General features: G+C 46.0%; 1 protein-coding gene across 12 annotated transcripts in view; it reads left to right on the top strand.

Moving 5' to 3' along the window:
• Positions 1-18,404, top strand: part of Dscam (DS cell adhesion molecule) — a 585,477-nt gene that overhangs the window by 475,863 nt on the left and 91,210 nt on the right. For 11 of the 12 annotated variants that reach the window (XM_039087936.2, XM_039087935.2, XM_039087937.2 and 8 more), the window contains 3 exons: positions 8,627-8,867; positions 10,258-10,404; positions 15,738-15,893. In XM_039087936.2, the coding sequence (XP_038943864.1) occupies positions 8,627-8,867; positions 10,258-10,404; positions 15,738-15,893 (544 nt within the window). Of the gene's footprint in view, positions 1-8,626; positions 8,868-10,257; positions 10,405-15,737; positions 15,894-18,404 lie in introns of those variants that run through there. The other variant, XM_063270258.1, reaches the window with a different exon arrangement.

Here is an 18,404-nt window from a genome sequence, read left to right as displayed (position 1 = left end):
AGGGGTGACCCGGTATAAGAGTGCATGAGTGAGTGTGTGCATTTATGAGTGGCTGGTGAATGGGTGAGACCCAACCAAAGAGGGAGAGAGGGAGAGAGAGAGGGAAGGAGGGAGGGAGGGAGGGAGCAACAGAATAAACTAGGGAGGGAGGGAATAAAGGAAGAAAGGAGGTAGTGGTCATGTGAGTGGACAGGCAGGCAATGGATGACTGGGAGGCACTAGCACCTGTGAGGTGGAGTGAAAGAGCCTCTAGGCGAGTGGTTGTCAACCTGAGGGTCATGACCCCTCTGGGTATAGAATGACCCTTTCACAGGGGTCGAATATCAGATGTTACACCACAATTCCTAAAAGTAGCAAAATTAGCTATGAAGTAGTAGCAACAAAAATAATTCTGTATGGTCAGGGGTCACCTCAACATGAGGACCCATATTAAAGGGTTGCCATATCAGGAAGGTTGAAAACCACTGGTCTAGGCCATGTATTCATAGCACAGGAACCTCTGAGGAGCCTCATGGGTTTCAGAGGCAGCCACAAAGAGGACCATGCTGTTCAGATGCAAAAGCACAGAGAGGAGCATGTGAAGGTCTAAATCTCGCTTTGGTGGAGGTGCGGAGTGTACAGCATGATAGACACCAGAGCTGAACACCTCCCATGCGTCCCACCGTGTCTCACTGAAAGGTGAGAGTTCAAGGTCTGAAGTGCATTTCTGGGCACAGATGGCTGCAAGTCAGAGCTGTGAGCCCACAGGGGAGCATCCAAGAGCCAGTCCTGCAGTGCTGTGTAAGGCAGGATGGGTGCAGATAGGCAGAGCTGCTGCATGTTTTAAGCAAAAGCACCGAAGTAGTGGCTTGGCACAGATGGGAGGAGCAAAGTGGGTTTAACCAAAGGAGAAACAAGCTGCAGTTAAGTGTCTGCTTCCTAGCTCTGCTCTGGCCGCCAGTGGGCAGAGGTCTGCCCCCAGACGACAGGTTTGTTTCTGATCCAAAATCAGAAAGAACTTAAAACTCTGAATGATGACATTTGTTTGGTAGAATACTTCAAAATAGTAACCCTCCCCCAACCCTGAAAATTCTGCCTTAATATATTTCTTTCTTTCTTTCTGTGTCTCTGAGACCAAGAGTCTCATCTCACTTTGTAGCCCAGGAGAACCTTGAGCTCACTATAAAGCCCACGCTGATCTGAACCTTGCTATCCTCCTGCCTCAGTACCCTGAGTGCTGCGATTAGCAGTGGTGTGTGTGTGTGTGTGTGTATGTGTGTGTGGTGTTATGATTGCTATAGCAACTCATAAAGGAAACATTCTAAAGTAGAATGTTTGAAATAATTACTCCAGATATCTCAGAAGATTGCTATTGAAAGCAGAAAGTACTTCAATTGTAAAATTTTGCTTCAAATGGGAAATCTGTATAGATTGCCTCCGAAATACCCACTTTTCGTTCATTTGTGCAGTACTAGCATGCTGAGAGCAGTTGTAAGCTGATGGCTCACAGCGAAACCCTGAGGGTAATTCTACTATTGTCCTCTCCTCAGCATCAGACACCACGGCAAGGACGCTATGTAATAAGCAGTGTTTCCACTTAGAATGCTAAATGATTTCCATGAAATACTGAAGTGGGGTGTCCAGAGGTCTAGGTGAAGTTCTGTTATCAGAAGAACGCTTTCCACAGAGCACCATGCCCGCCCTCCCCAGTGCCCTGTACTGGGAGGTACACTATATCTCGGGTGAGCCTTCGCACAGCAGAGACGGTTCTACCTGACGCTTAGAAGCAGGCAGCATCATTGCGGGTGACATCATGGTAAATGTTTAATAAACGTCAGGCTGTATGTGTCTCTGCCAACAATGCCCTTCTGACTGGGGACCTGTGGCACACTGGGAAAGTGGCATCCTGCCCCTTCTTCACTGGAAGCCATCTTGCCCCCTCTTCACTGGAAGCCATCTTGCCCCCTCTTCACTGGAAGCCATCTTGCCCCCTCTTCACTGGAAGCCATCTTGCCCCCTCTTCACTGGGCACCTGGGCAGCTGTGGTTCAGAGCCCTCTCCTGGCCCGTGCTGCACCCCCTTACATCCTGTCACTGTGGGCACTGAATACAGTCACTGTGAATGAAGAGTAATCCTCACATTAGAGAGACTTGCCCAGAATCTGTAAGTTGATGGACTGGTGTCAGACTGGGGACCCTCTCGTGGGTAGGTCATGCCTACAAGCCATGATTAATATGAACTCCCTTTACTCTGCCTTCCAATCTCCTGTGGTAAACATCACCTGACATGGTGAAGCTACAGAAAATGTGCACTCGAAGTTTACCTACTAGCATTTTATTTCCAAAAATACAAACCCAGCTCAACGCTCCTCTATCCTACAAAGGTTGAAATTAAAAATTTGCCTTGAAATACGTTTTATTTAATGTTTTCAGCCGTTCCCTTAATCCTTGGGCTATGAAAGATTACAAATTTGCATTTGCTTTCATGAATTAATCCGCCGGTTCTGGCTGGGGCTGTGGGCACTCTATTAAAAATGCGCACACAGCTCACAGATATGTAAGGAATTGGCAGTCCTTCTGTATTGGCAGATCTAACCTCTTCCCCTTCAACAAGACAAGGAAAACTGGCTTCAAAGCCCTCCTCATTTCCATGGAATAGGGTGCATTTTTTCCCTAGGTCCTCAGGGTGGACCAGGAAGTGCAGGCTCTGTGGGGGTTCACCCCCCCCCAGATGGGAGGAAATGAGTATTTGGTGCAGAAAATTCATGGAGCCCATGGAGCCCATACCATCAGTCAGCTTTAGGTCAAAACACTCTTTTGTCATGAAAGCCTTTGCTCTCTACTGAAAGACCAGGCTCACAGATCCACATTGCAGATACCTTGTGTATCTAAAGCAGGAAGCGTCTTGTTACTGTTCCCTTTGGAACGCACTCTAGGCCCTACCACCTCCACCATCCTCAGGAAAGGTTGCTGAGCTCAGCCACAGAATGGGCCTGCCTCAAGGACCCCAGCCCTCTTTCTTTCTCCAACTCCTGGCAAGCCTGCCAGCATAAGGAGGCCGCAAGTCTCAAGATGAACAAAAGACATGTTTTATAGTTAGAGATTAGATGATGGATTTCCACCATCATAAAATAATAGTGCCCTGCTTGTTTGCCCTGCCAGATTGGAAAGTTTATTTGTATAAAGGTAAATCCAGTAGCCAATCTTTATTCACTTTGAAAAGGGACAGTGTGGGAGGCAGGAGCATCCTGCCAGGTCAGCAGATCCACATAGAAGCTGCATTACTGCTATTTGTACCGGAATATGCTTCAGCCACATTCCTGGGGTGGGGGGAATAGACTGGCTTGTCTCAACATTCTTGAGGTTCTGTTTCCCTATCCTCTACCTTGTATCAATGCCTGAAACCTCTCTAGTTTAGCCAAAGGCTAAACCCAGGTACAGATGGGAGGCTAACTCAGAGTTAGCCCTGTGAGTTCTCCTTTCCTTGGGTATAGATGACAGATGTGAAGTCCAGCCTAACCTTAGGGACCCCTGCTGTATGCAACTGACCTTTATTTGTTTGGAATTTCCACCTCCAAATGAGGATTAAAAAGGGAATGCCTGGAGCTGGAGCGATGACTCCATTTTTAACAGTTTGCTGCTCTTGCAGGGGATCTGACTTCAGTTTCCAACACCAAAGTCTAACTGTATCTTCTTGTCATTGTGAAACCCAGGATCCCCATAAATACCTCAGTGCAGAGTCTCTCCTTGAGCTCTTGTATCCTGGGTCCCCTGTTTTCTTCCCAGGATGCAGCTGTGTACCACTGCACATCACTGTTGGGTCATCCCTAGACTCAGGCGAACCACCTCTTGTCTGACCGTCTTCTTGACACTATGGGCAATTTTTCTTTTGCCCCTTTTCCTCTTACAGAGCCATGGCTAGTCCTCAGAAGTGGCTAGCCTAATGTCCACATCCTTGTCAGGGTCCCTTGAGCCCAAAACTGATGTGCAGCTCACCTAGGATGCACTTGACTGCAGAGCAGTTGTGCATGTGGAACATGGAGGATGTGAGTGAGGCAGCTGCCACCCAGTGATGAAAGAGGAGAGCGTGCATCTTAAGAGAATTTGCAAGAATCTAAAGAGAAATTTCAGTGTACGTTCCAAGGGACTCACTCCTCCAGCCCCAGAAGTAGACTCTGTTCTTTTAAAGGTTTCTGTGGAGGGAAAAGAGATGGAATAGACATTAAAAAGGCTTGCCCATAAAGTCACTAGCATCCAAGGTGGTAGTGTGAGCTGTGAGCCTTCCCATGTCCCTGCCTCTTTGCTGTTTCCCTGTTTCTTTAAGGATGAAGAAGATTGGAGAGAGACATATAAAAGCACAGTCACTTGCAAGCCATACTAATGGATTGACATGGTACTACTGTTGTCATGGAGATCAAAGTGAAGTCCTTAAGGATTGGGGGGGGGGGGGTTGAGAGGGATTGAGAAGCCAGAGGGAAGGGTAGCAGTGGGGGAAGGGCTGGAGAGGAGTTCTGCAGAGAGCAGCAAATGAGAGAAATAAATGTCAGGAAATCAGGACCATTGCTCCATCCAAGTGGGGAGGGGAAGAATTGGCTTCAGCAAGGGTAAACAAGTAACCTGTCACATAAAGCATAATGGCAAATGTGACCTCTGCCCCAGAGTATACAGTTCCTTCAGAGGGATTCCAGAAAAGGTGAAGAGGTGTTAATTATGAAATTGTATGACACCAGGTTCCAGGTACAAAGAGGCTCATCTGGGCTCCTGAGCTTGGACATACAGTAGAAGCGAACCCCCTGAGTTACTCTGTTTCCAGGCACACTAAGTGCTCTTTTAATGTGTTTTAAGAGGAGTGCTTCCCGAGTGGGGTTTTGCCTACAAGATTATCTTCCCTGATGGTTTGAGTTAGAATGGCCTCCATAGGGTCATATGCTTAGTCACCAGGGAGTGGCACTGCTTGAGGATTAGGAGAAAGTATGCATGGAGCAGCATGCACGGATAGGGCTCTTGCTGAAGTGAGTCTGGGTAAAGGTCCTGAGGCGCTACCCTCCAGAATGACTAGAGTTTGGGGAGTGGAGTGGAGGAAAATCTTCTTTGTGTAGCAGGTGTCTCTCAGATGGCCTGTACAGGAGAGCTGAGTTGATGCTGAGGATGCTGGTGGAGATGACAGTGGTGATAGTGGTGACATCAGACATGGCAGGGACCATGGAGGTTTGGGTAGTTGGTTTGCCAACAATGACCATGATGCTTCAGAGGCAGGGTGGCAATGGCCTTGACCTTCCCTCCTGTAGCATGTGCCTCACTTTAAAGGACAGTATTAACAGCTTTGTCTATGGGGTAGCTAGCAATCCCACGAGGTACCAGGCAATAGCATAGAAGTTATCCAACGCTTAGGAGACAGAAGGATGTCACAGATGCATCATCCCCTTAAGCTAACCCACTTCTGACAGAGCCATAGCAAAACTCCCCGCTCATCAGTAGCCAATTGAAATGCAGCTTTAAAAATAAGGCAATAAAATGCTGCAGGAACCTGAGTCCCACAGATCAGGTTAAAAATGGAAAAATGTGTGTTGCAGAGGTGCTAAATAGCATTCGTGGTTGCAAATTAATATGACCGTGGTGGAGCACTTAACTGAAGTCAAACATCAACATAATGCAACACTGTCCTCGGTAGCAAAGAGCAGACTGTGATCTGAATAGCGTAGCAAATGAGGAAAATCAGACACAGAACTGTAGACTATAAATGGGAGGATACAGGAGGGAACGGACGAGAAAAAGGAACCAGATTGGAACATGCACAGGCTCACACAGGACTTTTACCTTAGACTCCTAAAGTAAAACCAAGTAATGATTCTACACCGTATTTTTGCAGAAGCATAAAATGAGGAAAGCATACGCTTTACTCCAGAATAAGGACAGAAATATAGGTTCCCTAAGAATATAAACTTTTTTGTAAATTTTAATTTTCTCCTTTCTTTGACTATTTTATATGTGTATGCAATGTATCTTGATGTTATACACCCCTCCCGTCCCTTCTTTACAATGTATCTTGATTTTTTTCCACCCCTCACATCCTTTCTTTACAATGTATCTTGATTTTTTTCCACCCCTCACATCCTTTCTTTACAATGTATCTTGAGGATATCCATCCCTCCTATCCTTTCTTCTGACTCCTCCAAGACCGGTTCATCTCATCTTCCTCTCTACCTCATGTCTTTCTTGTAAAACTTTTAGCCTCCTGAATCCAGTTAGTACTGCCAACACCTCAGAGCTATGGGGGGGTCACCCAGTGGGGACATGGAGAGCCTACCAATGGCAGCAATCCTATAGAAAAGTGACTCTGCCTTCTACTACCATCAACTATCAATCAATAGCTCCTCAGTGAAGAGTGAGGCCTCGGAAGCCCTTTCCCTACCTCGACTGGAATCTTTAACTGGCTTGAACTCCTGCAGCCATGTTGGTTTTATTTTAAACCCAATCCTGTTAAGTGAACAGAACCAAGTGCTTGTTTATCTCCCAGGGAAACCGCATGTGATACTTTCTAACCACAAAGAGGGGCAGGACAATTGTCCCGCCCAGATCACAAACTTAATTAACCCTTCACAGCCCAAGGATGAGTCAGTAAAGCTGATCCCATACCTGCTTAGGAAGATTCTAAATCAGTTGCTCTAGATAAGTTCCCTTTTAGGCATTTTGCTCCACTGTATACATGGTTGCATAGCCCTCATGCTGCGACTCAGACTGGCTTTCTCTTGAAGCCCCGCAGGGAGCCAGCTGAACAATTAGACAGAATGCTTAATGGATATGAATCTAATTTGCAAAAAATTATCATTTATAGTTGAGTCACTTATCTGATAATTACAAAAAATCTACATGAAATGAGATAAATCTCTTTGTTGGTAAAAATCAGCTTGCATATAATGATTTTTACAGGAAAATTAATTTTATTAACAAGCTAGAGGTTATATATACATGCAGGTGCAGTGTAGAAATTTTGTCGGGCTCTGACCCTAAAACTCTAAAATCTCTATGTGTTCTTGAAGATAAAATTAACCCATCTGTGTTACAGTGAGTTCCCATACCAGGGTCACACCCTGGCGCTCAGTGAAATAGTAAATGACTAACTTAGCTGGTTTCTGGCTGTGGGTTCACACGTTGAAACAGCCTGTAAGATGAGGACAACAGCTGCATCCCACGGAAGCCACACAGGAAGAAATTTGCTGTAAGAAGGCATAAGCACATGTAGCTTTTGTGCATTAATTAAAAGTTTAAAATTCTGCAAATAAATATAGGAAATACTGTTCTCCGTGGCACAGATTGCATCCTTAAAGCCAGCCTGGGGTATCCGTTCAGCCTGGAAGGAGAGCATGTCAGGCTACACACAATATCTGCTGAGCTCATCCGGGCCACGGCCCCTGCTCAGCACCTTTCCATTCTCTTACATTCTGTGACCTTCTCCATGCACTGCTGATTTTCAGAGACTTGTTCTACCCTGGAACTCCATCTACCCTCTCCCATCATGCCTCATTCCTCTGCCTGTAGGTACCCTCTTCCTTCCCTTCCCTGCCAGCTTTTCCCACACACCCACTCCACTTGCTGAGCCCAGGCCACCCTTACAAAGCCCATCTGGCTTCTGGATCCATGAGCTGTCTTCCCCAGATGTCATCCGCCTGCTGGCTTTAACCTGACAGCCGTGCACCCCAACTGTCACCGTTCTCCAGAGCTCATGTGCTTATTATCCTGTTCTTCACCACCATTAGCTCTTCTGGGCTTCAGGAAGTTTTACATAACCTGAGAGATCTAGCTCCATAGGTTATAATTAATTTATAGAAAAAAAGGTGATAAAAGGCAGTAGATAGATGATTGATAAATAATAGATGGATACATAGATGATAGATAGAAAGATAGATAGACAGACAGACAGACAGACAGACACACACACACACACACACACACACACACACAGGGGTGATGCCAGACAGACAGACAGACTGACTGACTGACAGTAGGTGGGTGTTAGACAGCCAGCTGATAATCAGAAAGGAATGCCTCATAAGTGAGGTCCCTGGTGTGTACGCTAAGACTCTAAATGACTGTGTTCCCATCAGTGAATCCAGTTAACTATGGAAGACTGACCTAAAGACCTGGAGCACAGATTCTACAGTGTCAGATTCATTCTTCTGCCACTTAAATGTGGCCGACGTTCTATGAAAACCGAGGCTCACAGTGGAAGCGTTGCAGAGGGTGAGGAGGTCGGGCCGGGGAAGAAACGCGCCTGTGACTTCGCTTTGCATAGTTTCTATTACCCCTGTCAACCACGGCCTGACATTGTTAAATGGAAAATTACAGAAATAAGCAAAGTTTAAATGACTTTTATGACAACATATTGACCCACTTCTATTAAATGTCTATTATTGGTTGCAGCTCTTAATTTCCTACAGTGCCTATCACGGGCTTACAGGGGTCAACACAGAGAAGAAGCAGCCCCACGGTTAGGGCTAGGTGCCATGGGGGGAGAGCTATGTAGGAGTTACGGCTTCTGCCCTCATCCTTATTAATATCTGGCTTTATTTTTTTTTCCTTAGTGACTTTGCATGTTAAGATTCTCCTACGTCCATTTTCCTGAGCACATTCTTCTCTTTGCTGTTTAGGCTCCCAAGAAACATTTACAAAATGGGATCATACGTGGCTACCAGATAGGCTACCGGGAGTACAGCACCGGGGGCAACTTCCAGTTCAACATCATCAGTATCGACACCACCGGGGACAGCGAAGTGTACACCCTGGACAACCTGAATAAGTTCACCCAGTATGGCCTAGTAGTACAGGCCTGCAACCGGGCCGGCACGGGACCTTCTTCTCAGGAGATAATCACTACCACCCTGGAGGACGGTAGGTCTGGGCAGCCACAGTCTGTGGTAGTCTTGCTCTCTGTGGCCTACAGGCCGGCTCCCTGTTGCTTGACCTAAATATCAAGCCCACCACATCAATTTATTCCTGCCCTGGATGGGTATGCACCCAAAAACCCAAATGCATTCCTTAATCGTCCTCTTTGCTTCTTGAATGCAAGAGTGGGCTTTGAACTTGTAAAACCAGCATTGTCCCCATCTAGAGAGCAGAAATCCAAATCCTTCCCCGAAACTAGTACCAAAAACTTTTAGAATTTTTCTGTATATTATTATAATCTTTATTATCGTCTCTCCCCGAAGAGCGCTTTAGGTTTCCAAGCGTTCTGTAGCCAGAGAAAACCTCCGAAAAGATCCCGGGCTCTCTGGAACAGATCCCGTAGTGATCATGCGCCCCCTAGTGACCAAAATGAACACTTCCTTAAGGCGCGGAAAACAGCCCAATGGTGCTTGATGACCGAGAACCCTCCAGTCCAAAAGGCTCAGCATATGGTAGTTAAGTCGGCACGCTCCATTTAATGACTCCTTGCACAATGTGCCTTTGCTCACAGAGCAGAGAAGGCTTAAATGACTAGAACCTGCGAGACCCAAATATTCCATCTCTGCCCTCTGCAGGAGTGGTTGGCTCTGCATTTCGATTTGCACTTGGATGACTTAGTTTCAGCTAATAATTGGCCCCTCCCCCTAACGTTTAACGTTGGCATACAGTCAATATCTAAAATAGTATATAATCTAGGAGTGCTGGTGGGCGCCATCAAGCCCAACAACTAGAAGGCAAAGGAAGGGTCTCTGTATTTGAAGCTAGCCTGATCTACAAAGTTCCAGGGCTGCATAGTAAGACCCCATCAATCAATGAATAAATAGCATATACTATTAATTTCATTCTCTCTCTCTTGCCTTTAACAAAACACAATACTCCTAAAAGGGAGGCTTTGGAGATGAGGTAGGGAAGCCCCGTGGTTATATTTCTTCTCTCCCACATTTCCCAATAGCCTTCCAATCTGTGCTCAGGCTTATTATCTATAAAGGGAAACTGCTGTGTGCACCTAAATGTAACAGAAAACAGGAGCTGGCCATGGCTGTGGGAGGGCAAAGCTGAGAACCAGCGGGCCTCCTCCGCATTAAGAGTTGACTTGCACTCAATTCAAGTCTGGGGTGACTTCCTGAACGTAGAGTCTCGGAGTGGGCAGGAGGAGTTGGGATCTCCTCCCTGACAACTGCGTAGCCTCCACAGAGACACTCAACTGAGTTGCAATATTCCCCTGAGGACATTCTGCTTTGTGTGCTAGAGTAGTAAGTTAGTATCCACTGTTGCTTTGACAACACCCCCCCCCTTCCACACAGCGATCACAGGTTGTAATTGTTTCCTTTCTCAGTACCCAGCTACCCTCCCGAAAATGTCCAAGCCATAGCAACCTCACCAGAAAGCATATCAATCTCCTGGTCCACGCTGTCCAAGGAGGCCTTGAATGGGATTCTCCAGGGGTTCAGGGTCATCTACTGGGCCAACCTCATAGACGGAGGTAAGAGGAAGCCGTGTGGGTGGTGAGCATGTTCCCGTGGGATGCCTTGCACAACCTGCAGACCCCTTTCTTGGGGTGAAATTGGGTTGTAGGGGGACACTGGGGACATCTTTGAATACTACCCTCTTTCTTCACACTTGAGCCTGTGCACTCACAAAAAAAGCCTTTTAAAGAGCAGCTTGAAGCAGTCTAGAGAGTGGCAGTTGGGGGATCGGGCATGACTGTGTTTTCTAAATTACGAGTGTCTATGTCAAAACTGCAGCTTCAATAATTAATCCCTGTCTAGAACAGTGGTTCTCAACCTGTGGATTGTGACCCCTTTGGGGGTCGTATATCAGATATCCTTCATATCGGATATTTTGCATTATAATTCATAACAGCAGCTAGGAAAATTACAGTCATAAAGTGGCAACTAAATAATTTTATGACCGGGGTCACCACAGCATGAGGAACCGTATTAATGGGTTGCAGCATTAGGAAGGTTGAGAAACACTCATCTAGAATGTTCTACATAGCGCGTGCCCTTAAACAATGCCCCTTTATCCCATGAATAGATCCCAGCGAAGGAACATCACATGTCTATAGTAGAAGTGTGTGAGGGCTCCCGAAAAAATGCCAGAACACATTTAGAAGCATGTCATTGTCTCCACGAGGAGTCATTAAATCCCAAACCCCAGGTTTAGACAGTGCACACATGGCCCCAGCTCCCCATTCCTAGCTTGCTCCTAGGCTTTGGCACCTGTAGCCCCTGCGCTTCCTCCTTCCTGCCTCCCTTCTTGCACCTTCCCTTCTTTTTGCCCTTCACTTCCTGTCCCCTTTCTTCCCACCCTCCCAGCACCTCCTCTTCCTGCTTATCAGTTCTTGTGCCTCTCTTTCTGCACCTTACTTCCTGCGCCCCCTTCCTGTCCTTCACTTCCTGTTCCCTCTTTCCTTAGCTCTCACTTCCCACCTCCTCTCTTCAAGCCTCTCTCATTTCCTCTCCCCTTATTTCCTGCCTCTTTTCTTCCTGCCTCCCCTCTGCTATGGAGCATCCTTTAGCCTCCGTGCCTTTTCTTGCCTTCCTCAGAGTAGGGTAATAAAGAGCTCAAGTAGCACACAGTACCTCTGCTCAGGACACTGGGTCTGTTCTGCTAACCAGGCCTCAGGGCTGTAGATATCCCTACCGTTGTTACTAAATTAAGGAGTGAAGGCAAGACACAATAGCAGATGCTGCCTTCTGCTGAGTCATGTCCACTGTGTGACCCTCTGCCACGCATGTTCTAGGGGATGTGTTTCTAGAATTGACTGCTAGGCCTGGTTCCTTTTAGAGTGGAGTCTCACGCTGTTCCCATACTACCCTGCATGGGGAGACAGCCCAGAGTGACTCGTGCCAGATCCACATCAGACCCAAATTAACTGAGCATCTGCTCTAGGCTGAGATTGGGAGATGGGGAAATGTAGGACTTGCTTAGGGGGCTCTGGACTAATGAACAGGGGCAGGATATTAATGCATGTGAACCAAGCCAGTGGGTGCCATCCACAAAAGGGAGGCAGAATTAACTATAGAAGTCCTCACACCAATGAAAGCTTTTTTAAAAATGCATAGCATAGGGTAATAAAATGTATAATGTGACAGCTATGTTCATCCAGTTTGAGATTGTTCTGTACACTGTGTTTATACTTACCAAGCTTTAAAGTCTGAATGCTCACACATCACTAAACATAATTCTTAAGGATGGTTCTTTCTACTCACAGAATCAGGGCCAGACCAGTGTGGTTTCTGTCTACTACAGATATTCTCCTCATGGCTTCCGAAAGCTAAAGAAATGATCAGAAACTAAAGCACTGCTCAAGGGCCACCTCTAAGAAATAGCATTTCAGGTCAGCAGGGCACTCTACGTGGTCACTGGGTGTCTTGGCACCTACCCTACAAGCTCTAACTCAACCCTCCTGAATCCCACAAACCCTGAGCATGGAGAGACAGTACTAACCGGACCTAGAGAACATTTCACACATGTGAATCATATATGGACACAACACATTCAACACACACATAATATATACATACCATATACACTACATACATACATACCCCATCCACACATACACCATGTGATTTTATATATATATATATATATATATTACACACATACATACCATGCATACTCCCAACATATCATATACTATACATACAGATAGATACCCCATACACACACCACATGCCATATATACACATATAATACATATAAATGCACACATATATGTGTATATATCCATGCATAGTATACACATAGATACTACACACACTCCCAACATATCATATACTACACTATACACATGTAGACTACATATGCCACTTATCTCTCACACACACACACACACACAATACAGACCAAACACACCACAATACACATACTAGACACATACCATAGACACCATATAACACATACACACACCACAAATACCAAATATACCATATATACCATATATACTATACATACTACAATCTACATTACTAAGCTTTCCCATAAAATACACACATACACATACCATACAGACATTACATGCTACAAATGCCAAATACACCTATACACAGTATAAACCCTGCAGTTACTATACAACTTAAACATCATAAACCAGCACACATGACATATCCTTTTCACAACTCTTACATGTGCCCTGTACATGGGGATTACATGTGCCCTGTGCATGGTATTACATGTGTTCTGTACACAGGTATTACATGTACCCTGTACACGGGTATTACATGTACCCTGAACATGGGTATTATGTGCCCTGAATACATACTCCCTACATATATCACATTTATATATTATATATCTTAAAGTAGGTGGCTCTTAACATCTGACCTTCTGAGTGGGATGCTTTTGGACAACATGCTGCAGAAACCCAGGCATCTAAAGCACACAATCTCTGGACAGCACATACTTGTGGTCCCATCTCTTGTGTTTACCAAGTATCCATGATTGTGTGTGGTGGATGTGAGGTCACACACCCTGCCTCCATGGCCCAGGCTCTCAGGGACACTGGCAATGATGTATTGCTTTTCTGTCCTTTAGCTCCTTGCCTGTCAAATGATGACTGTGGAGTCATGAACTGTTTAGCCGGCTTGGTTTATCCATCTCGATCCTATGGGCAGGGCTCGTGCCTGAGGAGGCTGGCTTGGCATGCCACCACCTCTATTGAGAAAAGAGATCAGGACCACAGCTCTCAATGCCTTTGCAATATACCAAAGATATCCTTCGTTGTAGCCAGCTACCCAGATAGTGTCTGCTGGGCCCCTGCCTTACACCTCATCCCTCCCTTAGTAAGAGCAGTTACATGGTGCCATATACCCTGCTCACAGCCACCTGGCCCTGGGCAAGCAGATCCCAAGGAGGCAAGGCCTCCTTGTCGTGATCTGCCACTGACTCTGGAAGGAGCCGGCTTCTAAACTCAGGGGCATCAGCTATGTAGACACTTTCCACATCATTCCAATTGCTGGTAGTTGCCACGTGCCTTGTGCTTGATGTGGAGGCACAGTGTTCCACCTCTGAATAGCACTCTTGGATCCCACTCAGGAAAGTCAGGCAGATTTAGCACACACCAAGGTTCTCACACATCACCTGTCACTTGGGTGGTGACACAGAGAAGAGTTCAGCCTACGTGAGGTGAGGAGTGTGCAGAACCCTCAGATCAGCCCCAGCCCGAATCCTCTCACATGCCTGGTCAGTCATACTGAGGCATGCACACACGCGTGGTCAAGGATGCCTCAGTGTAGCTGAACAAACACACTTTGAGATCCTGATATACAGATCACCACTGCACAGACTGGCTATCAGTCACCCCTCGCAGACTACCAGCCACAGACCTCACAGTTACTGCTTTCTTTTGTTCACCAAGAGATAGGCTCAGTTGTAGAAGCCAACTGCATTGTGGGAATATTATGGATACCAAGGTTACTGTAGTCGATGATGTCGGGTAGAGCTGGAATTGCTCACAGGGTGCATCTTAGCTCAGGGACTTGAGATTAACTTGGGTTCCTAATCTCTGCATATGCTACCATAGAATTTTAGAAATATAAATGATGCGTGTGGGAGACGGGTCAGTTGTTAAAACATTCACCATACAAGTGTGAGGACCAGAGTCCGGATGCCCATAACCAATGTAATGCCAGATGGTGTGACCACCCACTTGTGATTTCAATCGCAGAAGGCAGAAGTAGGGATCTCCAAGGTAGTCTGGCTAGCAAGGCCAGGGGATATCATTGAGTTCTGAGTTTGACTGAGCAACCCTGCCTCAATGAATATGAGGAAAGCATGAATGGGAATGATTCCAGACATCAAACATACATGAACATGTATACCCCATACATGTGCATGCCTATACACATGCAAAATATGCATCTTAGTTTGCTTTCTGTTGTTAGGATAAAACGCTCATGAAAAGCAATTTGGGGAGGAAAGGGTTTATTTATTTCAGCATATAGTTTATTGTCCATCATGAAGAGAAGTCAAATAACCTTAGGATAGGAACACTGCTTACTGGCTTGTTCCTCATGACTTATTTAGCCTGATTTCTTAAACACCAAGACCATCTGCCCAGGATGGCACTGCCCACAGTGCAATTGTCCCTCCCACAGCAGTCATTAATCAAGAATGAATGAATATAGAGTCATATACTATACATGCATTATATACATATATGCATATATACATAATATATACACATATATACATGCATGCATGTATATGCATGTATATGTATACATAGATATACAATATATGTGTCTGCATGTATATGTATGTATGCATATATACACATATACATATATGCATGTATATGGGTATGCATATATGTACAAGTATGCATATACACATATACACATGTATATGTATACAACATACACATATATACATGTATGTGTGTGCACATGTATGCATATACACATGTACACATGCATACATACACACATATACACATACATACACACATATAAGCAATCCTCATCTTGCAGAAGTTTCCTGGTGAACAGCCATTAGGTATACAGAGACATGTTACTGGTGAGGTGCCCCGTGGTATTTGCTGGTGAGAGACCTTCCAAGAGCGACACCATGATGCTGAAATTTGATTTACCAAGAGTGGATTACTGTTCCCCATGTCAATTTTCTGTTCAGTATTTTTGGACATTTTGATGGAGATGATTTTTGTTTTCAAATGGTCCATGGTGCTGGTGCCCTGTGACACTTCTGCATAGCTCCTCCCTGTCCTCTGCATGACAGGTAGAACAGCCACAGCCAGAGAGTGTGATAGGCTTGGTAATGAGGTCCCATCTTCTGACTTTTGTCCTCCAGAGCTGGGCGAGATTAAGAACGTCACCACCACGCAGCCTTCCTTGGAGTTGGATGGACTAGAGAAATACACCAACTACAGTATCCAGGTGCTGGCCTTCACCCGTGCAGGGGACGGCGTCCGGAGTGAGCAGATCTTTACCCGTACCAAGGAGGATGGTGAGACATAGGGTGGGCACTGAGTGGGGAGTTCAGATCCGAAATATCCTGAGACATACTACACTCACACCTGGGCTGAAGCCACTCTGGAAAGGCAGGTTGGAGGCCTCACCTTTGACCTTTGTCCATCAGCCTACTCTTGACCTTGTTCATTCCAGTTTCCCTGCCCTTCCAAACAGCCCATCCTGAGTAGGCCTTCCACCTCCAGCTAGCTACCTTGCTTGAGGTACCCATTCATCGATCCTATTTCCTGTGAGGATTTTCCTGCTCTTCCCCCTCCTCTCCCTCCCCATCCCTCCTTCCTTTCTTCCTATCTCTCCTTCTTTCTTCGCTTCTCTAGTTCTTTCTTTTGTCACTGTTTGTTGTTTGTTTGTTTGTTTGTTTGTTTGTTTCAACCAAAAACCACCTTTTGTCCCAGGACCCTCATGCCTGCTGCACCATTTTGTGCTCTGTTCAAATAATTTTAATTACTGCCAGAGTGAGCTCTTTTACTTCAAAATTGTGAACTGGCCTAAGTCTTACTCCACATGACTTGGGTCACTCCAGAAAGGCTTGAATTCAAAGCTTCATGACATTTCGTTTTTATGCATTCTTATAAGGATTCGTGCTGACTAAGTAGGTCTCAACTCCCATCTGGCTCCAGACCAGCCCTTGGTGCTCCGTACAAGCTGGACTGCCGTTTTCATTATTTTAACGAACCCCCGCCCCGTTTCCTTGTCCGGGCTGTGTGAGGAGCAGTGTGGGCTTTAGTGCACAGCAGAGCAGCAGTGAAAAAGACAGTTATTCTGTGAAGAAAGAAGTAACCAGTATCAAATGAATGCCCAAGGATTTCCAGAACCATCCAGACACAGGCTGACCCGGGACACTACCGCACTGTGTAGACTTGATCTGAACTTACTTATCTTCCTGCCCAGGCAGTGGGACAGGTTAGGAAGGAGAGCCCTCTCTGTGGCCCGTGTCTGGTAGTGGCAAGTTTGGTGTCTCTGTTCTCGCAGCTGTGTAAACCCCCAAGCATGCCGTTCTTCCATTCCAACCCGCATGCACCCTTAGAAGGGAAGTTTGGAGCCTCAAACAGGATGTTACCTGTTCTTCTCCATCCCACCCCTTGCCTATTATCATCCTGATCAGGAGACATCCAGAGGGTTCCACACCCTCACCCTGGGCTCCCCTCAGGGAGCCAGGCCCAGCTGTCTCTTCCACAATCCCATCCACCCACCTTTTGTGGTATTCAACCAACCCTCCAGGCCTCCTCATACCGAATTGTCTGCACAGTGGTCAGTCCTCCCTGGCCTCAGTTTTTTTCTCTAGAACACCCAGGCCATTCTTCTCCTAAAGATGTGCACAGCTGTCGGCTGGTTCTACTCAAAGACACTGGCTCATTTCAGGAAATACAAAGTCAAAATGCAGTGTCCTGAGGAAGTTTGCTCATGCCTTGAGGCATCCACAAAGCTGTCCTAGTGATAAGAGCTGTTGTTTAATTGTAAGACGGGGTAGAGAGGTGTATGGATGCTGGTTCTGTGCCCTGCTACCCACAGGACTCCAAATGCCTTACTTTCTCAGAACAACTGGGAACCCAAATGCTACAACCCTCAGTATGGCCATATGCTACAACCCTCAGTATGGCCATACTGAGGAATGTGTGGAAACAGAAGTTAGGTAACCATATTTCAAACTTGCATAAAGAAGGCTGCTGGCCCCTCACCACACATTCGCTCTTTGCTCCCTCTTCCCTCAGAGCAGTGGGAAATATTTTTCCATCACTAACTGGTGACACAGGTATCTCTGAAATTATTTAAGAAGATTTGCCTGAAGCATTAAGATCTGACATCAGCATTTTTTCAGGAAAATTTATGGAAGTCCAATAGAAAGGCAGGAGTCTCCACAGCTCTCATCATCTGGAAATCCTGAACAATCAATTTTTAATTGGTCATCTAGTTTTAGAAACCGTAGTTTTGACCCTGAGGCCTAAGGTCAAACCCCCCTGTGCTCTGGTCTCTGCTTTCATATCTAGAAGTATACTGGAAAATGACTGGCTGTGATCAAACCCTCAGAGACCCTACAGAGGAGGGCGGAGAATTCCCCTCGTCCTGGTGCTGTGGGTCAAAGGGAACCCAGAATCGGAAGTCAGTGTTTATGTAAGATAAGTTGCCATTTCTGAGTGAGACGGAGCAAAGACTGGATGGAAAGAAGGACACACAAAAGATTCAGTAATTCAGAAATGACAATGTCCTGGTTTGCTTTCTGTTAAAACAAGATCACCAGAAGCAGCTGGGGGAGGATAGGGTTTATTTCAGTTTCCTCATCACAGCCCATCATTGAGGGAAGTCAGGGCAGGAATCTGGAGGCAGGATCTGAAGCAGAGGCCACAGGGATTGCTGCTTACCTCCTGCTCCTCAGGGCTTGCCTTCTTATATAGCCCAGACCCAGTGCCCAAGGGCAGCACTGTTCACAGTGGGCTGGATTATCCTGCATCGATCACTGATCAAGAAAATGTCCCCACCGTCTTCCCCA

The sequence above is a fragment of the Rattus norvegicus genome, chromosome 11, assembly GCF_036323735.1.
Source record: "Rattus norvegicus strain BN/NHsdMcwi chromosome 11, GRCr8, whole genome shotgun sequence".
In the NCBI taxonomy this organism is placed as follows: domain Eukaryota; kingdom Metazoa; phylum Chordata; class Mammalia; order Rodentia; family Muridae; genus Rattus; species Rattus norvegicus.
The sequence above is the reverse complement of the archived record's forward strand: the minus strand, read 5'-3'. Positions and strand labels throughout refer to the sequence as shown.